Below are 22004 nucleotides of genomic sequence, written 5' to 3'. Positions count from 1 at the left end.
TTGACATTTACATGATGTCCTGTTACCATCAGGCTTCCTTTCTGCCCCCATCTTATTTACTTTTTTACACCACAGGTGAAGGGTACAGTAGAAGTGTGGTTGTTGGTGAATACAGGGATTAATTGTACAAAAGTTTATTTCATTTAACAACAACAGAACACTAATATAAGACACATTCACCAGGACTTTTGACCATTTTTTAATTGGATTGTTTGTCTTCCTGGTGTGGAGTCTTTACATATTTTGTAAATGTGAGTTCTTTGCATGTTTTGGAGACAAAGACAACAAAGGCATGGGGGCTAGGGGAGGGTTGAAAGTGGAGGTGAGGGGTGGGAAGGGCAGGGAAAGTAACGGGGAAAAAGGGAGACAACTATAATTGAAAACAATAATATGAAATTTTAAAAAAAGATATATTCACCAAAGAAAAGCTGATTTTTACAGATTTAAATAGCTATATGTATTTTTGAAAATAAACATCAAAATATATGTTAATAGATGAATGGTATTTTCAATTATTTACAAATATTATTACTTAATTTTAAGTTTTATGTAATGATCAGGTATATATCAGGTTGGCCAAAAAGCTTGTTTAGGTTATCTGTAAAATAAAGACACGTTTTTTTCATTTTCACCAATAACTTTATTGATTTGGATATTTTGAGTATGCCAGCTATCTCCTGCATGGTATAACACAGATTGTTCTCAATTAATCTCTCAGTTCAGTCACTATCAACTTCCACATGTCTACCTGACTGTGAAGCATCATCCAGTGAGAAATCTCCAGCACAAATTTCACAAACTATTTTTAAAAAATTTTTTATTGTTGTTCAACTATAGTTTTCCCCATTAGTCTCTCCTGCCCTATGCACCCCTCACCTCTACTTTCAATCCTCCCCCGCATAACCTATTGTCTTTGTTCATGGGTCCTTTATACATATTCTTTGACTTGACCCTTCCCCTTCTTTCCCTTATTATCCTCCTTCCCCCTCCCCTCTGGTCACTGTCAGTTTGTTCTTTGTTTCAATGTCTCTGGTTATATTTTGCTCACTTGTTTGTTTTGTGGATTAGGTTTCACTTATAGGTGAGATCATATCGTATTTGTCTTTCACTGCCTGGTTTATTTCACTTAGCACAATACTCTACAGTTCCATCCATGCTGTTGTGAAGAGTAGGAGATCCTTCTTTCTTTCTGCTGCATAGTATTTCATTGTGTAAATGTACCACAACTTTTTGATCCACTCATTTACTGATGACCACTTAGGCTGTTCTCAGCACTTGACTATTGTAAATAATGCTCTTATGAGCATTGGGGTGCATCGGTTCTTTTGAATTGATGTTTCAGGGTTCTTAGGGTATAATCTCAGCAGTGGAATTGCTGGGTCAAAAGGCAGTTCCATCTTTAGTTTTCTGAGGAAATTCCACACAGTTTTCCACAGGCTGCACCAGTCAGCATTCCCACTAACAGTGCACCAGGGTTCCCTTTCCACCACAACCTCAATATCACTTGTCATCTGTTGATTTGTTTATGATGGCCATTCTGACCAGTATAAATTCATATCTCATTGTGGTTTTAATTCGCATCTCTATGATGGCTAGTGATACTGAGCCTCCTTTCATATGTCTCTGAGCCGGCCTGAGCAAACCACTTATGACATGGTCAATCAGTCACAGTGCCTTCTCAACACAATGTACAAATCTTTTTACCTTGTTTGAAATAATAAAGCATAATATGACAAAAATGTTGTGTATTTTCTTCCATCTTCAATATTAAAATGGTACATAATAATTCACCAAATTTGATAAGTTTTTTAAAAATGCACACTGATGATGACTGTCACAATACAATATAACAAAATTGTTTTGAATGAATTTAAAGACAAATAAGCACCACTAGAGTCATCTTACAGAATAAAACAAATGAACTTTTGGCCAACCCAATATTATATTATCTATCATCAAACTACTTCTCTGAAGAATTTTTAGAATAAAAAAAATTAGTAACAGTTTTATATCTATTAAAATTTCTATTTAATTCAAAAATTATTTTGCTTTCTATAATTAGTCAAGAGGTTATGGATTAAATTATCTTAAGCAATCAGTGTTATCTTTACATTATATTTTCAGTCAACAGAGTGCCAGAATACTTTAGTCACAAATATTCATAAGAACAGTTCTTAAAAATATTTAGCATTTCAAAATAGGAGAAAATTTCAATTTCAAATAAAATGTTATTTGAGAAAGCTGTGTTCCTTCCTAAAAGACAAATAAACCAACAAGAAAAAACTACTTGTTCTGTTTTATTTTCTTTCCTTCCTTCAGTTCTTCTTTATCAATGGTAGTGTCCAAGATTCTATCCTTAGTAGATATCTTCCTAACTTCCTTCTCCTTTCCATAACTAGCAATTAAATGATGATATCTAGCCACAAAGAGAGAAATATATATGAATATTAGAATTCATAAATAGTAAATTGAACATGTAATTATCAAATCAAAACCATAGACATTAGCTAATGCCTTCCCAAGTATGTCACATACTGGCTGCTGACCTCAAGCCGTCCTCAAGCCAGCTCCATCGATAGACACCATTTTTATTTCATGTACTCTCATTCCCTGGCCCTTAGTTTCTTCCTGCTGTCATAAATAAGCCACTAGTAAGGTAGAAAAAGTGGCTTTAGGTTATATTTGGTATATTAATTTGCTAGGACTACCATAACAAAATACTAGACTGGGTGACTTAAATAACAGAAATTTATTTTCTCACAATTCTGGAGGCTAGAAGTCCAAGATCAGGGTGCCAGAAGAGTGGGTTTTCTCTGTGAGCCATAAGAGAACATCTGTTCCAGGCTTCTGTCCTTAGAAAGTACATGACTGTCCTCCTGTTGCCTCTTCACATAAGTTGTCCCCATGTGCATGAACACCTCTGGTATCTCTCTGTATGTCCTAGTATCTCCTTCTTATAAGGACACCAATCAGACTGGATTAGGGCCCAACCTAATACACAGTCATTTCAAATTAATACCTCTTTAAAAGCCCTTTCCTGAAAAATAGCCATCAAAATTCTGAGGTACTGGAAATTAGGACTTTTAACATAAGAATTTGAGGAGGTGGGTGATGCAAAATTCAGCTCATAACATGTGGTCTTAAGAGTAAATTGACAAGTGAAGATAATTAATTAAGGGACTAAGACATACCCAGTAAAGTATAAACCTCTCCATGACTGAAAAAGCCATTTTAGTGACTCATTAGTAGACATGTGGTTTCAAGATTACAGTGAAAGGAATGAGGCAATATATGGATTAAAGCTAACTGTAACAAAAATGTCTGAATATAATTCCCTCATTTAACACAGTTATACTTATTTTAAAAAAATTGTTTGAGAAATATTACCTATGCTCCCACTGTTAAGAAACCATAGAACCTATGTGCCAAGAAAAAGAGGTAATAAATGGTACTAATAAGCAAAGGCCATGTACTAAATATGGAAGATAGGTAACAGCTACTCAAGCAACAAAAGGCACAATTACAGAGCATTGCAAAGAAGGATCAAAAACAGAAAATATTTCTGAACATTGTATTTCATGTTTTCATTTACTATTAAAATCAGAAATATATGATATACATAAAAGTTTTATATTTTGGGTTCATGAGCATATACTTATTACATCACTAATGTGTCAACACATTGAAAGGAGCTTGTGTGGATAAATCATCTTTTGCCCAACCCTACTGCCCAGATTTTTATTAATGGCTATGTTACTAGTTGTTGGAATCCCCTGTCCTGCATACTGCAAATTCCCATGCCTCTGGCAATTAATCTGTAGACTCAATCTACCTGCAGTTCTTACATTGATTGAATTCTATAAGCAGGTGAAAGCAAGGATCCTTGGACCATGGGGCCACAATTCATAATGTGGTCACCCCTACTGCAGAGCCCATTCCAGCTTTGTATTTGGGGCTCATGTTTCTTTCTTATGATCAAATTCCATACAATTGTTAAAAGATATGCACTATCACTTACATAGTAAAACCATTAAAAGAAGCATATTCCTCAGCTGTGAATCCATAAATATCTTGGCAAGATAGGTCCACTTCTTGCTGAAGAAGAAGACTGACTAAACTTGTTGGTTCATCACTTAGAGCAATCATAAGGGCTGTTCTGTAGCAAGAGATATAAATGTGTATTTATGGATCTTAAGTGTGCCTTGTGCTTTTTAAAAAGTTAATCTTCTAAATTTACAGTTCAAGTGTAGAATCTCTATCAGGAAAAGAATCAGGGCAAGAATGTAAAAAGTGGGGCATATCTGCCCCAAAATGGTGTCTGTCCAGATCATATTGGGAGTCTAAAGATAAAGGGTCCTTAAAAAGCAGCTAGCTCAGTGATTTTCAGCCCCTGCTTCCTGAAACCCTAGGGTATGCAAGATGTCTCAAAATGCTATGGAGGACAGTGTTTCTGGGGTTCGGGGTCCCCTACCCCCATTGAGCTACAGCATCTAGGAATCAGGGGTTGAGTTTCTGTGTAAGATTCTAATGTTATAAAAGTATAATAATAATAACCTGCTAATTTTGATCCAAATGTTTAATTTCACAGAAAAATAGATCTCAGGAATCTAGGCAGTTTGCCCAAAATCATATGGCTAGATCTTTTTTTATAAAAACAACAGCAAAAGAATATACATTATACACACACACACACCATTAAGTTGCTGTAGTTATATGCTCTTATTCAGCATTACTTATACCTCTGATTCTTATCTGAGGCATTTGTATCTGCTCCTCTCTTCAGAAGAAATTCTACCATTTCCACATTGTTTTCGGTAATGGCAAGTAAAAGTGGAGTGTACCCATCCTGAGAAAAAAATTTCAAAATGATTATTTAAAATATTGTACCAACTTTAACCTGCCTTTTAGATCAAGTTCAATTTAAAAAATAAGAGCGCTTATAATAAACCTCTAATATACTCTTTAATTTTAAAAGGTTTTGATACATAACAAAATATGATTTCAAAGACCAAGAAAATAAATTGGAGTTGGGCCAGTCAAAAAATAAAGTTTCAACTATAGTCTGAATTCAACTTGTGGGTAAGATCAGCCTAGACTATTTAAGTGACAAGTACTTAAATCATACATTCACATTTCATAATGGTGTTATAATTGGATTTTCATAGGGTTTCATTTAAACCTCCAAGGGTGGCATTTATTTTGGTCTGTTATGTAGACAAAGTATCAGTGCTAAGGTGCTAAGAAGCTTAAAAAATACTCCTCAATTTTCCATAAAGTCTCAATAAGAGATTTGGATTACTTTTAGTATTGTAAGTGATTTTCTAATTCAACCCTCTCTTTAGGATTATTCATAGGTATATAAATAAAAAATATGGGCTTTATGCTTTTAATGAATATTTATTTATAAAAAATCAAATAGGTCTCATTTGATATAGGCCTTTAAACAGTTATCACTATTAAATATGATATTGCTTTGGAGGTTAGGATTATAATCTGAAATTAAATGGAGAAAGACTTTTTAAAAAGGAACCTCCCAAAATAATAATAAATAAGTAAAACAAGGAAAACTGTATCAATATTTGATAATCTCATTCCTCTTCTCCCCAATTTCATTTCGGAAAATTCATACTTTATATGTGTTTCAACAGATACAAATTATCTGCAGTGAATACCTTCTGCAGTTGCCTTCTATATTATAAGCTTTCTAAAATATAATGTGTTGTTTTTCATAAGAGTACCTTATTTTGTGCTTCAAGATTTGCTTTGTGTTCAAGCAATTTTTTGACTAATGAGACACTCTGACCACAGACAGCATAATGAAGAGCAGTATTGCCATGTAAATCCACCAGATTTGGGTCTGCACCTTGGTCTAGAAGAATAGTAGCACAATTCTCCTTTTTACACTGCACTGCCTGTCAGTAAATACAACAACAAGAGATGAGTAACCAATTTACTACTCAGGATATGATATATTAAATGAATGATTAATATTTTGTTTTAAAATGTGAAATTCAACGGAAGCTAACTAGGAAAAAAACTCAAACAAATTCCAATTGGAAAAGAAAAACTAACAAACCTTAGTCAATGGAGATCTGTTTTCACTATCCCAGACATCTATTTTGCATTGTTTCTCAATTAAGAGAGACACAACATTTGAGTAGCCATAAGCACAGGCCAAGTGCAAAGGTGTTCTAAATAGATATAGTAAAACACAAAGTTAGAAATAAGTCTTAGTTTGACAAGATACTTAAGAATGTGACAGTTCATATATAAAGATACTTACTTCATGTACTAATTTATATTTAAATAAAATTTACATTAACTATAATTGCTTTTTACTGAATTATTGCTTGGGTAATAGGAAGTTTGTCAAGCCCTCAACCCAAACCCACAGGATCCACCTAAAACAACTCCTTGCAATATCTTAGCAAACCTAGCAAATACTCTAATTGTCTCCTTCATCCACTATTATACATATACCAAGAATTTAGTTCCAAAGAACTCAGGTGGCTTTTATTAAATCTTTGGATCTACCTCTCCATCCAACTCCAGTTCTCTTTTTTCATTAATTTTAAAAAAAACAAAAACACAAGAAATAAAACCCTGCTGCAATAGAAAGTGAAGGTCATTTGAGCAGTGCACAGCAGGTCTTCCCAAAGTGGCTGCCTCATGCCTAATGGATAATTCCACTATTCTAATTGAAATCTAAACCACACTATGACAATTAAACCTTTTCTGAAACTCTCAGGACCCATCTCTATGCCCCAAGGGATACTGGAAATCAGCCTCAAATTCAATAAAATAAAAAAATGTCTATAGAAGCTTCAGCTTTCTAAGGAAGTATTGAGCAATATAGACCTATGGTCTGTCACAAAATGGGAAAACAAGACTCATGTATCTTGAGGAGGCATGAAACATTACAAAGTTTAAAATATCACACAGATTTAACATTTGCCTACATTTCATTTTAAGTTTTAGATTTAACTGTTCTTAAATTCTAGAACTAACAACATATCTTTGTTATGGTCACTTACCAATGTTTACACATATAAATGCTTCAAAATCAATATAAATGGTCTTTCACCAAATGCCCAGAACAACAGCCCTTCTATTTTCTAAAAATGGTTGAACACAAAATGTATATTTCAAAATATCTTAGAGAAACACCTTATAACCAATAATATTATTCCATTTCTCAAAAATTCTTAACTTTTTATCAATGCATTATACTTCCAGTCTGAGACTTTATATTGTTTTTTTTTTTAAAGATTCAGAACCAGTTTAATATATAGGTCATCATATATCACTTATATGTTACATTATTTTTATTATTGTTGAACTACAGTTGTCCCAATTTTCCCACCATTACTGTCCCCCTAGCTACCCACCCCCACCTCCCACATTCAATTCTCCACTCCCCAGTTGTTTTTGACCATGGGTCCTATATATATGTTCCTTGACTTAACCCTTCCCTTTCTTTCCCATGTTATCTCCCATCCCTATGGTTACTGTCAGTTTGTTTTTTATTTCCACATCTCTGGCTCTACTTTGCTTGCTTTTTTGTTGTTGTTAATTAGATTCCACTTATAGGTGAGATCATATGGTATTTGTCTTTCACTGCCTAGTTTATTTCACTTAGCATAATGCTCTTTAGTTCCATCCATGCTGTTGTGAAAGGTAGGAGTTCCTTATTTATTTCTGCTACACAGTATTCCACTGTGAAAATGTACCACAGATTTTTGATCCACTCATTTACTGATGGGCACTTAGGCTGTTTCCAGCACTTGTCTATTGTGAATTGTGCAGCTATGCACATTGGGGTGCATGGGTTCTTTTGAATTGGTGTTTCAGGGTTCTTAGTGTATACTCCCAGCAGTGGAAATGCCAGGTTAAAAGGCGGTTCCATTTTCAGGTTTTGAGAAAATACCATACTGTTTCCCACAGTGGCTGCACCAGTCTGCATTCCCACCAACAGTTCACAAGAGTTCCCTTTTCTCCATAATCTGGCCAGCATTTGTTGTCTGTTGATTTATGATAGCCATTCTCACTGGTGTGAAGTCATATCTCATTGTTGTTTTAATTGCATCTCTCTGATGGTTAGTGATGCTAAGCATCCTTTCATATATCTCTAGGCTCTCTGTATGTCTTCCTTGGAGAAGTATCTGTTCATGTTCTTTGCCCTTTTTTTTAAATTGGATTGTTTGTCTTCCTGGTGTGGAGTAGTGTGAGTTCTTTATATATTTTGGAGGTCAAACCCTTGTCTAAGGTATCATTGGCAAATATATTTTCCCATACTGCTGCTTCCCTTTTTATTTTGCTGATGTTTTCTTTAGCTGCACAGAACCTTTTTATTTTGATGAGATCCCATTTGTTTATTCTTTCCTTTATGTCCCTTGCTCTAGAGGACACATTGGTGAAAATATCGCTGCATGGAATATCTGAGATTTTCCTGCCTATGTTCTCCTCCAGGACTTTTATGGTGTCATGACTTATATTTAAGTGTTTTATCCACCTTCAGTTTATTTTTATGTATGCTGCAAGTTGGCGATTAAGTTTTTTTTTGCATGTAGCTGTTCAGATCTCCCAACACCATTTATTGAAGAGGCTATTATTACTCCACTTTATGCTCCTGCCCCCTTTGTCAAATATTCATTGACCATAGAGACTTGGGTTTATTTCTGGGTTCTCTTCTTTTTCATTGATCCATGTGTCTGTTCTTATGCCAGTACCAGATTGTTTTGATTACAGTGGCCTCATACATAATATAGCTTGATGTCAGGTATTTTGATCCCTCCTACTTTGTTCTTCTTTTTCAAAGTTGCTATGGCTATTTGATGTGTTTATAGTTCCATATACATTTTTGAAATATTTGTTCTATATCTATAAAATATGTCACTGGTATATTAATAAGGATTGCATTGAATCTGTAAATTGCTTTGGGTAGCATGGACATTTTGATGATTTTAATTCTACCAATCCAAGAACATGATATATGCTTCCATTTATTCGTGTCTTTCTTAACTTTTTCAGTGTTGTGTAGTTTTCTGAGTACAGGTATTTTACCTCCTCGATTTGGTTTATTCATAAGTATTTTATTTATCTTATTGCCATAGCAAATGAGATTTTTTCCATGATTTTTGTTTCTGATATTTCATTGTTAGTGTACAAAACTGTCTTCAATTTCTGAATATTGGATTTGTATACTGCTGTTTAGCCAAACTCATTTATTAGGTAGAGTAGTTTTTTGTGGAGTCTATAGGGTTTTCTATGTACACTATCATGTCATCTGCAAACAATGACAGTTTTATTTCCTCCTTTCCAATTTGGATGCCTCTTATTTCCTTTTCTTGTCTGATCACTGTTGCTAGATCTTCCAAAACTATGTTGAATAAGAGTGGTGAAAGCATACACATTTGTCTTGTTCCTGATCATAGAGGGAAAGCTTTTAGTTTTTGCCCATTGAGCATTATGTTGGCTGTAGGTTTCTCATATATGACCTTTATTATGTTGAGGAATGCTCCCTCTATTTCCACTTTGATCAGTGTTTTTATCATAAATGGGTGCTGTACCTTATCAAGTGCCTTTTCCTCATCTATTGATATGATTATGTAATTTTTCTTTTTTCTTGGTTAGGTAATGTGTTATGTTTACTGATTTGCAAGTATTGTACCATCCTTGCATCACTGGGATGAATCCCACTTGATCATAGTGTATGACTTTTTAATGTATCGCTGGATACGGTTTATCAATATTGTGTTCAGGGTTTTAGCATCTATGCTCATCAGCGAAATTGGCCTGTAGTTTTCTTTCCTTGTTGTGTCTTTACCTGGTTTTGGGATCAGGATGATGCTGGCCTCATGAAAAGAGTTTTGGAGTCTTCCCTGTTCTTGGATTTGGGAATAGTTTAAGGATGGATGTTAGCTGTTCCTTAAATGTGTTTTAAAATTCTCCTATGAAACTGTCTAGTCCGTGGTTTTTATGTACTGGGAGTTTACGGTTACTGTTTTAATTTCACTAGCTATTTTTGGCCTCTTCAGGCTTGCGCTTCTTCTTAATTCAGTTTTGGAAGATATTTTTCTAGAAATTTGTCCACTTCACCTAGGTTTTCAAATTTCTTGGCATATAGTTGTTTGTAGTAATTTCTTACACTCCTTTGTATTTCTGTGGTATTAGTTAAAATCTCTCCACTTTCATTTCTGATTTTATTAACTTGGGTCCTCTCTCTTTTTTTCTTGATAAATCTGGTTAAAGTCTTGTCAACTTTGTTTATCTTTAAAGAACCAGATCCCAGATTTATTAATCCTTTGAATTGTTCTTTTATTCTCCATGTCATTTAATTCTGCTCTGATCTTGATTATTTCCTTCCCTGTATTTACTCTGGGCTTTGTCTATTGTTCCTCCAGTTCTTGTAGATGTAGTGTTAGGTTGTTTATTTGAAATGTTTCTATCTTTTTAAGTAGACCTGTATTGCTATAAACTTCCCTCTCAGGGCTGCCTTTGCTATGTCTCATAGGTATTGTGAGTTCATTTTCATTCATTTCCAGAAACTTTTAAATTTATTCCTTGATCTCGTTATTAGCCTATTCATCATTTAGTAGCATGCTATTCAGTCTCCATGAATTCGAATGTTTTTGAGTTTTTTCCTTGAAGTTGTTTTCTAGTTTCAGGCCCTTGTGATCTGAGAAAATGCTTGGTATAATTTCAGTTTTCTTGAATTTGTTGAGCTTGTTTTGTGTCCTATCATGTGTTCTATCTTTGAAAAGAATATGTATTTTGTTTCTTTTGGATGAAAGGTTCTATATATACCAGTTAAGTCCATTTGATCTAGGGCATTTATTTCAATGCTGCAATATCCTTGTTGATTGTTTGGAAAATCTATCCATTGATGACAGTGGGGTGTTAAAATATCCTAGTATAAGTGTGTTGCTATCTATATCGTTATTGAAGTCATCCAAGATTTTCCTTAAACATTTGGGTGCCCCTATATTGGGTGCATATATGTTTACAATGTCTATGTCTTCTTGGTAGATCCTTCCCTTGAGCATTCTGAAGTGTCTTTTTATGTCTTTTGTTTTGAAGTCTATTTTTTTTTATATATAAGCATGGCTACCCCAGCTTTCTTTCCTGTCCTTTAGCTTGGAATATTTCTTCCAATCTTTCACTTTCAGTCAGTGTAAGTCTTTTGTTCTGAGGTGGGTCTTTTGTAGGCCGCATATGTGTGGGTTGTTTTCTTTTTTTTCTTTATTTTTGTTTTTATTGTTTAATGTATTTTATTGACTATGGTATTACAGTTGCCCCATTTTTTCCCCTTTATTACCCTCTGCCCTGCACAGCTCCTCCCACCCGCTTTCCCCCTGCTTTAGTTCATGTCCATGGGTCATATGTATGTTTTTTGGCTTCTACATTTGGTATACTATTCTTAACCTCCCCCTATCTTCTACCTACCATTTATGTTACTTATTCCCTGTACCTTTTCCCTCTCTGTCCTCACTCCCTTGCTGATAATCCTCCATGTGATCTCCATTTCTGTGATTCTATTCTTGTTCTAGTTGTTTGCATAGTTTGTTTTTGTTTTTGGTTTAGGTTTGGTTGTTAATAAATGTGAGTTTGTTGTCATTTTACTGTTCATATTTTTGATCTTCTTCTTTTTCTTAGATAAGTCCCTTCGATAAGTCATATAATCAGGGCTTGGTGATGATGAACTCCTTTAACTGCACCTTATCTGGAAAGCACTTTATCTGCCCCTCCATTCTAAATGAACGTTTTGCTGGATAAAGTAATCTTGAATGTAGGTCCTTGCCTTTCATGACCTTGAATACTTCTTTCCAGTCCCTTCTTGCCTGTAAGGTTTCTTTTGAGAAATCAGCTGACAGTCTTCTGGGAACTCCTTTGTAGGTAATTGTCTCCTTTTTTCTTGCTGCTTTTAAGATTCTCTATTTATCTTTAACCTTAGGTAATGTAATTATGATGCGCTTTGGTGTGTGTTTCCTTGGGTACTTCTTTGGGACTCTCTGAGTTCCTTGGACTTTCTGGGAGTCTATTTCCTTTGCCAGATTAGGGAAGTTCTCCTAAATTATGTTTTCAAATAAGTTTTCAATTTCTTGCCCTTCCACTTCTCCTCTGGTACCCCTATGATGTGGATGTTGGAATATTGAAAGGTGTCCTAGAGGTTCCTAAGCCTCTCCTCATTTTTTTTGAATTCTTGTTTCTTCATTCTGTTCTGGTTTAATGTTTCTTTCCTCTGCTCCAAACTGTGGATTTGAGTCCATGTTTCCTTTCCTTCACTGCTAGTTCCCTGTATATTTTCTTTTATTTCACTTAGCATAGCCTTCATTTTTTTCTCTAGTCTTCGACCATACTCAACCATTTCTGTGAGCATCCTGATTACCAGTGTTTTGAACTGTGCTTTTGATAGGTTGGCTATCTCTTCGTGACTTAATTGTATTTTTTTTTCTGAAGCTTTGATCTGTTCTTTCATTTGGGCCATTTTTTTCAAGGTAACATGCCTGTTACCTTGTAAGGAGTGGACCCTTAAGTGTTCACCAGGGCAGAGCAACCCATGTTGTTGCATTATGATGCTGTATGTGGGGGAGGGGTCCGAGAGGGAACAATGCCACTTGCTCTGCTCTTTACCAGCTTTCTGTCACTTCCCCCATTATCCACAATTGAATCGGGCCCTTCTGGTGTTGATTCCTGGGTGGGTGGGCTTTTGTATATTCTAGGACCCTGTTGATCTCTCCAATGAGGCTGGTGTCTCCAACTCTCCTGTGAGGCTGGGAGTTTCTTCCGCTGCCACTCCAACACCCACAGGTGTTTTGAGTCAGAGGTTTTGAGGCGTTATATCCCCACACTGGAACTCTTGGTTGCACAGTCTGTCTCACTCCCCAGTTGTTCCTCGCAGTTCATCTGCACTAGAATGTGGGACCACCCACTCCACCAGATGTCACCTCACCAGGTCAACCAGCCACTGCCTTGTCTGCCAGCCACAGCCTTGCCCATCCCAGTCCTCCAGCCACTACTTTGCTGCGAGTCCTCTCCACCCAGCTGCCTGTCTCTGCCCCAGTACCAGTCTGGATAATTGTTTCTTCTTAACTTCTTGTTGTCAGACTTTCACACAGTTTGATTTTCTGTAAGTTCTGTTGGTTTTTGTTTTTAAATTTGTAGTTTCCTTCTTTTGGTTGTGCAAGGAGACACAGTGTATCTACCTACACCTCCATCTTGGCCAGAAGTCTGTGCGGGCTGTTTTCTTATTCACTCAGCTACCCTATATATTTTGATTGGAGCATTTAATCCATTTATAATGAAGGTTATTATTGGTAAGTACTTACTCATTTTTCCTCTTTGACCTGTGTTCTTCTCTCTCTCACTTTTTCCTCATCTTCTTAAAGCAGACCCTTTAGCATATCTTGCAATGATGTTTTGAAAGAGGTGTATTCTTTTTGCCTTCTTTTGTCAGGGAAACTCCTTATTTCACCTTCCATTTGAATTGAGAACCTTGCTGAGTAGAGTAGTCTTGGTTGCAGGCCTTTGCTTTTCATTAGTTGGAATACTCCTTGCTATTCACCTCCGGCTTGTAGTGTTTCTATTAAGAAATCAGCTGCTGCCCTGGCTGGCATAGCTCAGTGGATTGAGCACAGGCTGTGAACCAAAGCATCACAGGTTCAATACCCAGTCAGGGCACATGCCTGGGTTGCAGGCCATGGCCCCCAACAACCCCACATTGATGTTTCTCTCTCTCTCTCTCTTTCTCCCTCCCTTCCCTCTCTAAAAATAAACAAATAAAATCTTAAAAAAAGAAATCAGCTGCTAACCTTATTGTAGCTATTTTGTACATTAATATCTGCTTTTCTTTTGCTGCTTTTAAGATTCTCTCTTTGTCTTTGACTTTTGTCATTTTAATTATGGTGTATCTTGGATTGGGCCTCTTTCCTTTCATCTTGATTGGGATCTTCTGTGCTTCCTGAACTTGTATCGCTTTTCCCCTCTCTAGCTTTGGGAAGTTTTCTGTCATTATATTTTCAAACAGATTTTCTATCACTTGCTCCTTTTCTTCTCCTTCTGGTATTCCTAGGATTCAAAGGTTGTTGTGTTTCATGTTGTCCTGAAGTTCACTTAAACTATGTTCATTTTGTCTTTTTTCCTGTTGCTGCTCTACCTGGGTATTTCTTTCTACTTTGTCTTCAGCTCACTAATCCAGTCCTCTGCTTCATCCAGCCTGCTTGTAATTCCTTATAGTATATTTTTTACTTCAGATATTGTATTTTTCATTTATTCTTGGTTCTTGTTTACAGTTTCTCTTTCCTTTCTACTGTTGTGGCTCCACTCAGTTCCTTGTAGTTGTCACTGAGTTCCTTGAGCATCCTTATAACCATTCTTTTGAATTCTATGTCTGATAGCTTGCTTGCTTCCATTTCATTTAGCTCTTTTATTGGGGAGTCTTCCATTCCTTTCAGTTACAGGTTCTTTCTTTGTATCCCCATTTTAGGTGACTCTTTTAATTTGTTTCTGTGTTTCTGGGTACTCTGTTTTGCCAGCTGTCTTCATGGTGTGAACTTCTATGGTAGGACTTCTGTTGGACTCAGTGGTATGGTCTCTTTGGTCTCCTCGTCTGGATGATCGAGGGTGGCCTTTTCTTCTGTTTGTATGAGCTTCCTCGATGTACTTGGGTTTTACATGTTGGTGGCTTCATTGTTGGTGGGTTTGCCCCTCCACAGGCTTACTGGTATTCACAGTTCCCACCTTGTCTTATATGCTCTTACACAGTTGTTGGTTAACAAAGCAGTATTACCAGACAACCAAACCTACACCAGCAAAAAAAGAAAGAAAACAAATACCTCTACCACATCAGCAATTTCAACCTCAATTGAACTAAAATTAATAAGATGATGAGAGATTGCAGATACGATAAGATATTACAAAGGGAATATGAGTTGACTAGAAGGGGGGAAAATGTTATTGAGTGGTAAAAAGGAGGAGAATTGATAAGAATTGGGATAGAACCAACTTGAATAAAAGAACACAACAAAATTTGTAAGTAAAACATGAAGGGGCAATGGGAACAATGGTGTAAGAAGAGGGAAGAGTATACTATGAAGCTTGAAGTGAAACTGAAAAGGTACAGAACCAATGGGAGCAAAACTGCAGAAAAACAACAGCAGGGTTGAAAGCAACAACAGTTGAATGAGGTTCCATAAAAGTGGAATGGGAATAATAATATTGTAGGAAATTGAAAAGTGGATATGAGATCTCTACAGTAAAGAAAATGATTTTGAAAGGATGGCGGAAACAAATGAATAAGAGTAAGGAGTGAGGCCCAGGTTGGGGGCAGGGGAAGAAGAGAGAGAGAAACAGAGAGAGAAAAAATAATGAAATAAAATTGTTCATTCAACTGATCAAGGTCAGGGGGAAGGTGAAATGGAATAAGACAGCAGGAGAGTATTCTATGGGATTTAAAGTACAAACAAATCATGAACAAATGGGAGTTCCTTTGGAGAAGCACAGCAATAACTGTGTTATTTCACCCAACTGGCCACTGTTTATTAAATGTGGAAAAGAAATAAGAATCTCATAAGATGTTAAAAAACTGTGAGCTGACTTGAGAAAGAAGAGCACTTATGTGAGGTTAGATGGAGGAGAAATTGTGAGAGTAAGGGATAGAAACTTGGCACAGTATGAGAGAAAATAAAGTTTACACCAACAGTAATAAAGCTCAGGAAGATGATGAAATGGATTAAGACCAGGGAAGGGTGCTCTGTGGAATTTGGAATAACAATAGTATGATAAGAAATATATAATCTGAATAAAAAGAAAAAGACCAAGAGTAGTGAGTTATTTGGAATACAAGTGAAGTGAAAGAAGGAAAATTAAAATGCAATATGAAAGGGAGAATAAAAAAGCAAGACAAACAATAACAACAAAACAAACAAAAAAACTAAATAAACATAAAGAAGAAAATTTTTTAAAAACCTGAAGCTCTTATGAAGAGCAAAAAAATTGTCTCAGGTGTTGGTTTTTGTTTTCTGACTTATTTCTGGATCTGTCTCTGATTTCTCAGCTCCAGGACTTACTGTACTACTCTTGAAGAAAAGAAGAAGAGAAAAAAGCTCCTGCTGATTGCTAAGCCTGCCTAGTCAGTTTTTCAGGTCTTCCTGTTTCCTGTAGGCAGAGTGGGGCTGGGCTCCATTTTACCCTTCCTATGTTTGGGGCTCTGTCTAAACTATAATAATATCAGGTGGCCAATTTTCAGTGCATACCCTAGGAGCACTGTGCAGCCCACACTCTCTACTCTGTTGATTTGCACCAGGCTGGCATCAATAAGGCACCTTGCTTTGCACCCCTTACATTAATCTGTGAGGCACTGAGTAGAAGCAAATGGTGCCCACACTCTTCCCTCTTTGTTGGCCTGGCTGCTGTACCCATGAAGTCCCTGCAGTGTACCTCAGTTTCCCTTTGAAAAAAGTCTCTTTGGGTACCGCTGCTGCAGACCCCAGCTTTCCATACACTCCAACTCTCTGGCAAGTCCAGATTCTGTCCGGGTCACAGCCCATAGCAGCCCACCTCTTCTCCCAGCTCCAGGTGCCACTGGGATCTCCAAAATTTTCTGGCACTGTCCCAACCAGTGACTGCCACTCCAGTCTGGGCATGCGGCCAGCTGTATTTGCACTTGTTGCCTTCTTTTCACCCCCAGTGACTTTATGCATCCAGGTCCCCCCTGGTGCTGGTCTGAGACTTCCTTGTCCTGGAAGGGGAGGGAGCTGCTAGGCTGCTATCACCAATGGGGCTCTCCTCCAATGTCCCTGTGGCAGCTAAATTCACCGGTACCTTCCCCTCCGCCTAAAATTACCCATTACTGCCTGTTTTGAAGCATCCTCTACATACTTTGGCTTCCAAACTTCATATCAACTAAGATTCTATTGGCTCTTTACTTTGTTTTTCAGAAGATCAGTTAAGTATCCCAGTTAGGTGCATGAGCAAGTGGGCTCAGCTCCCACCTACCTTGTTGCCATCTTTCAAAAGTATATTGTTATTTTTTAACTCGTAGTACTTACCTTACAGGAAATCTAAATTTCTGTGAAGCCTAGTGTTCTTTTCTAAAGTTTCAGTCTGGCTGGTGTAATTTTCTTTCATTCAAATTCTATTTTTCTCCCAGTCTCTCACTCTCTCAAATATCTGTGAAAGAATTGTCAGCATAGATTGTGGACAGGTGAAGAGTTGTCAGATTACAGGAACAAATTTGGAGGACACATGGACAAAAACTAGGGGTGGGGGGTAATGGGGGGAAGGGGGGAGGGTTGGGTGGGTGGGCTGGAATGGGAGTAGGGGGGAGAAAACTGTACTTGAACAATGATTAAAATAAAAAAAAAAAGAAATTGTGAATGGTAATAAAATATACTTGTAATGAAAAATCAGGATTTAACATTTACGCTATCAAATAAACTTTGAATGTGATGCCTTAAAACACTTTCTAGTTTATTTAAGAAAAAATAATTAAATAATTATATTCTTTAAAAAAAAAAAAAAAAGAGTTGTCAGATTCCAAAAATCTCTAATTCAACTTAAGCAAAAGCCATGAATTGAATGGATGTCAAGTGTAGATCATTACTATAGAAGCTGAAATGAATTGTTATCCCTCTATACCCGGTACAGGACTAGAAAATAGCTGCAATCTCCTATTAGGTTTTATCATAAGAATATGCTTTTTATTAACTGACTTCCTAGGATTCTTGATAGTTTAGGATCCAGAGTAAGTGAAGAAATAACCAAGGAATATACCTCATACTAGACCATTAATTTTTTTTCAATTCTAGGCTGAGAACTTTATGTCTAATCTAGTTCTGAGTAGAGCTAGAGTTAGAGGCTAAAACTATTAGTTTAGAATTCAGCCTTCACCTATCAGATTCTATATGATCTGAGGGATATTTTACTAAAACTATAAAGATTAATTTTATAGATGGAAGAAATATTAAACATCTCCTATTCATTTTCAAACTTATTAGACACAGTACACTTGAAATAAGCAACACAAAGCAAAGTCTCCAGGTACCATTCTTATTCTACCTCCTCCCTCTGCCCAAATCTCATGTCCTCATCAGAAATAGTGATTTTATTTTAATATGTAACTTTTCAGGTTCCATCTCTCTCATTCTCAATTTGTCTTTCTCTACACACAAATATTCAAATAGAATATACAGCTTGAGATTTGTTATTCATCTTAACTGAGATATAATTTATATATAAAAATTTAAGTGTGTGATTTTATTAGTTTTAACCAATACACAGTCATATAAACACCACCATAATCACAATAAAGAACATTTCCATCACTCTAAAATGTTTTCTCATGCTTATTTACAATCAATATCCTTCTCCCCTCTTCATCTGAAATCCCAGCTAACATGTGATTTTCATTCTGTAGCTTAATTTTTGCCTTTTTAAAAATTGTATATAAATGGTGTTAATATAAATCTTTTGTGTCTGCCTTCTTTCACTTAGCATGACACTTTTAAGATTCACCCACCTTGTTGAATATATCAGTAATTCATTTATTTATTAATAAAATATTTTATTTCTGAATAGTATCTTTAAATTATCCTATTTATCTATGTATGGATATATGTGCACTCATTCATCAAAAAGTATTTACCACTGACTACAGCTAGGCAGGTTTCTAGATGATGAGGATACAATGCCATCAAAACAGACAAAATACCTGCTCCTATGGATCATATATGCTAGCTGAAGAGGTAAATACAAAATTTAAAATACAAAGTAGGCTAAGCAGTATTAATTACTGAAAAGAAAAACCAGTTAGGGAAGAAGGGTAGGAAATATCAGCAAGGAGATGGGCTACAACTGGATGTAGAGTAGCCAGGGAACCTCACTGACAAGGTGACAAATAAGCACCTGAAGGAAATGGGTGGGGGAAGCCACGTGAATCTCTGGGGAGGAAAGCACTCCTGGCAAAGTGCACAGCAAGTCCAAAAGCCTAAATGCATTTCTGTGGAACACTAAGGAGGCCATGGTAGCTGGAGATGAATGAAAGGGAGAGTTGTAGGATGTAAGATCAGGAAGATAACAGGCAGGGGTGAGATGGAAAGCCAGTTGAAGTTTTTAAGGTGAGCAATGACATCATTTGACATACATTGTATATACGATCATCCTGGCTACTATATTGAGAATAAACTGAAAATGTTAAAAGACAGAAAACTAGTTAGGAGGCCACTGCAGTAATTCTGGTTAGGGCATGATGGTAGCTTTAATTAGAAGGGTAACTGAAGTGGCAAGAAATGGTTGAAATTTGGTTATATTTTGAAGGTGGAGCCAGCAAGATTTTCTATTGAATCAGATGGAGAATGTCAAATAATGAGAGGAGTAAAGAATGATCCTGGGGTTTCTGGCCTAAACAACTGATAATAGGATTTGGCAATTATAGGGAGAGATGAGCAGATCTGAGGAGGAAAAACAGTTTGGGAATGTTTGCGATGCCTGATCAGCGATGTGGTGGAGTCAGTGGCTTTCATGACCCAACTGTTAAATTTTCAAGAACCATTACAGCCAGTTGACATCACATTGGTAGCTTGAAATAAGGCTTTTCTTTTCTCCACCTCCATCCCCCCAAGTGGTTGTTTTTGAACATTTAGGAGCATACCACAGCCTATTAGATATCTAAGTAGAAGTACAGCACTTATGTATGTAAGTCTAGAGTTCAGGGGAGAGATATAGCTGGAGATAAAAAGATTTGTAATATAGATATTTAAAGCAGATCTCTCTCTACCAGGCAAATGAAGAGAGAGAAAGGATAGGTCAAGTAAGATACTTGTCTGAGAGTCCAGCCAGGTAAGACTGATAATTGACTGCTGAATGAAGTCATATTGAGGTTACCTATGACCTTGTAAAGTAATTCAATAGTAATTTAAGATAAAAGATAAATTATATAACTGTTCTTTAAATGAGGAGGTAAAACTATATCAGCAAGATGATATAAGTCATCTTTCTAACCATAGGTTTCCAGTTACCCAATTATAATGAAAATGACATTTTTCATACCCTATGATTTAAAAACTGCCTAAAATATTTTAAGGTAGGCACAGATAGTACATATTTTCTATTATTTATACCAAGCAATTAACTTTTTTCTTAAAATATAAAATTAACTTTGTTTTCCATCAAGTGGTGTTGATGGGGTTTTTGAAGATACTCTGCAACTGAAAAAAATGTCATAGAAGATCCACACTATAGAGTTAACTGTTTTGCTGTTTTAAAGTCTCAGTCTTCATAACCATTGTTATGGGAAGTCACATCTACTCTTTTCCAATCAGTACATTAGTTATATGGTAAATCTTGAAAAAAGAGAGGAAAAGATGAAAAAAATAGCAGGATTAGGAAAAGGTAGAGTACCCAAGGGACATTAAGGCAGTGGGAGGAGTGAAGAGAATCAGAGAAAACACAAATGCCTTCAAATATCCAGGTAAGCACTTTGAAAAATAGAAAGATGAAAGTTGAGAATGTGACCCTCTGCCAGTGGCTACCAGACTCCGCTACGGGATGCCAGGAGTGAAAACCAGTTGGGTAACCCAGACAAGCCATGCTTCTGGTTAGAGGCCCCAGTGGCTCCAGTGGTTCCACCTTCCCATCCACGCTACTCTTCATCACTCTGGTCACCTGTATCCTCTATCTCGAATGTTCACATCATGTTTCTTGAGCTGCAGGTAGTCTTTCACTTTTTCCAAATCCCCAACTGCAGCAGCTTTATGAAGTTTCTTTAAATCCTTATTTCGAAGGTTGTAGCCCGGCTGGGTATGCGGACCAGTACTGGTCCGATGCAGGGCCAGGTGCGAGGAGGGGGTGTGGGGCTCATCATTCCTTCTCCACAAAGTAAAAAGCTTCTTCATGGCAACTCAAGAGACTGTCCTCTAGTCGGACTAGGATATTTCTGTGGCTCCTAACAGTCCGGAATGCCCCTCTGCCGGCCCCCAGGCTCATGGGCCCCAGTGTCAGAGACCGAGTGGCCAGACAGGAAGTGGGCCAGTGGCCAGAAACCAACTGGGTCACGTGCCTGGAGTGACACTTCAGTCTTGCTTTCCTCACAAACGCTTAGATCTTGGAGCCCCTGTGGTTGCGACCCAGTCTCTGGGGTGCCAAGACCCAGGTTCTCGCTCACGATCTGAAACTGACTGTCACGTTCCGTCTTTCTATTGCTTTAAGAGCCTTTGGATTGACCCAACAACTTTCTTACAACGCCCCTTCCCCTCGTGGTTGGGACAGATCTTCTTCTGTGATCTTGCCATTCAGCCTCACCAGCATGTTCATATGATATAACTCATTTCTAACAATCACCAAAATCCCACCATAATTTCTATTTCAAATATACTTTTGAAAACTGCCTCTCATATTCCAGCTCACTTTCATGACAAAACTTAAAATTTCCCCAACTCATTGCATCTGCAGTTAGTTCATTAATTCTGCCACCTCTCAGGGACCTTGGCAACTCCACTCTGAACTCACCTACCTAATTAGATTAAGTTCTGTGGTTAATCATAATCATCACTCCCATGCACAGACCTTCAACACATTTTCCCCTATTCCTTTTCTTGTCTGCCTAAGCCATAGTCCTAGTTAAAACTCCAGATAAATCTTGTCTGTCCTAAGCCACTGAATGTGACTACAGGAAAAAAACAATGCCATGCTGTCATCTCAATCTGCCTGAAGAGGATAAGTATCCTTCCCAGCAATCCTTAGATATTTTTCTGATCCATTTCATATCTTCCTTGACCATTTCTTATCTTCTCTCTTCAAACTCATTCTTGGCTGATCAACTGATTTCTTAATCCATTGAGAAAGGAGAATTAATCAGAAAAGAGATTCTACAGGGTTCCAAGGCCCATTACTTGCCAAAAACCACTTTATCTTCTCTTCTGTTCTTATTGATATGTCCATGTTTTTAGAAAAGGCCAGCACTTCTCTTGTACCAAAACCCATCTTTTGTGGCCTATCCATGAACATTG

General features: G+C 36.8%; 1 protein-coding gene across 1 annotated transcript; it reads right to left on the bottom strand.

Annotated features, from left to right (window-relative positions):
• Positions 1-2283: 2283 nt before the first annotated feature.
• ANKRD7 (ankyrin repeat domain 7) lies at positions 2284-20891 on the bottom strand. Its single transcript, XM_028525204.1, has 6 exons — positions 20662-20891; positions 6077-6191; positions 5739-5912; positions 4740-4846; positions 4019-4156; positions 2284-2416 (listed from the first exon to the last, which is right to left on the bottom strand). The coding sequence occupies exons 1-6, from the start codon at positions 20889-20891 to the stop codon at positions 2284-2286; spliced, it is 897 nt and encodes a 298-aa protein (XP_028381005.1).
• Positions 20892-22004: the final 1113 nt, after the last annotated feature.

Source organism: Phyllostomus discolor, chromosome 10 (assembly GCF_004126475.2).
Source record: "Phyllostomus discolor isolate MPI-MPIP mPhyDis1 chromosome 10, mPhyDis1.pri.v3, whole genome shotgun sequence".
Lineage (NCBI taxonomy): Eukaryota > Metazoa > Chordata > Mammalia > Chiroptera > Phyllostomidae > Phyllostomus > Phyllostomus discolor.
This window is presented reverse-complemented; position numbering and strand designations above follow the sequence as displayed.

What these genes read in the sequence shown, in the direction of transcription:
- ANKRD7 (XM_028525204.1), bottom strand. Translation starts at nt 20,891, where the DNA reads ATGAAGAAGCTTTTTACTTTGTGGAGAAGGAATGATGAGCCCCACACC. An exon ending in GCCTCAGATAAGAATCAGAG is followed by an intron (nt 4,157 to 4,739) that starts GTATAAGTAATG and finishes CTCTTGCTACAG; the next exon opens with AACAGCCCTTATGATTGCTC. An exon ending in TCTTTTAATGGTTTTACTAT is followed by an intron (nt 2,417 to 4,018) that starts GTAAGTGATAGT and finishes CTTTGTGGCTAG; the next exon opens with ATATCATCATTTAATTGCTA.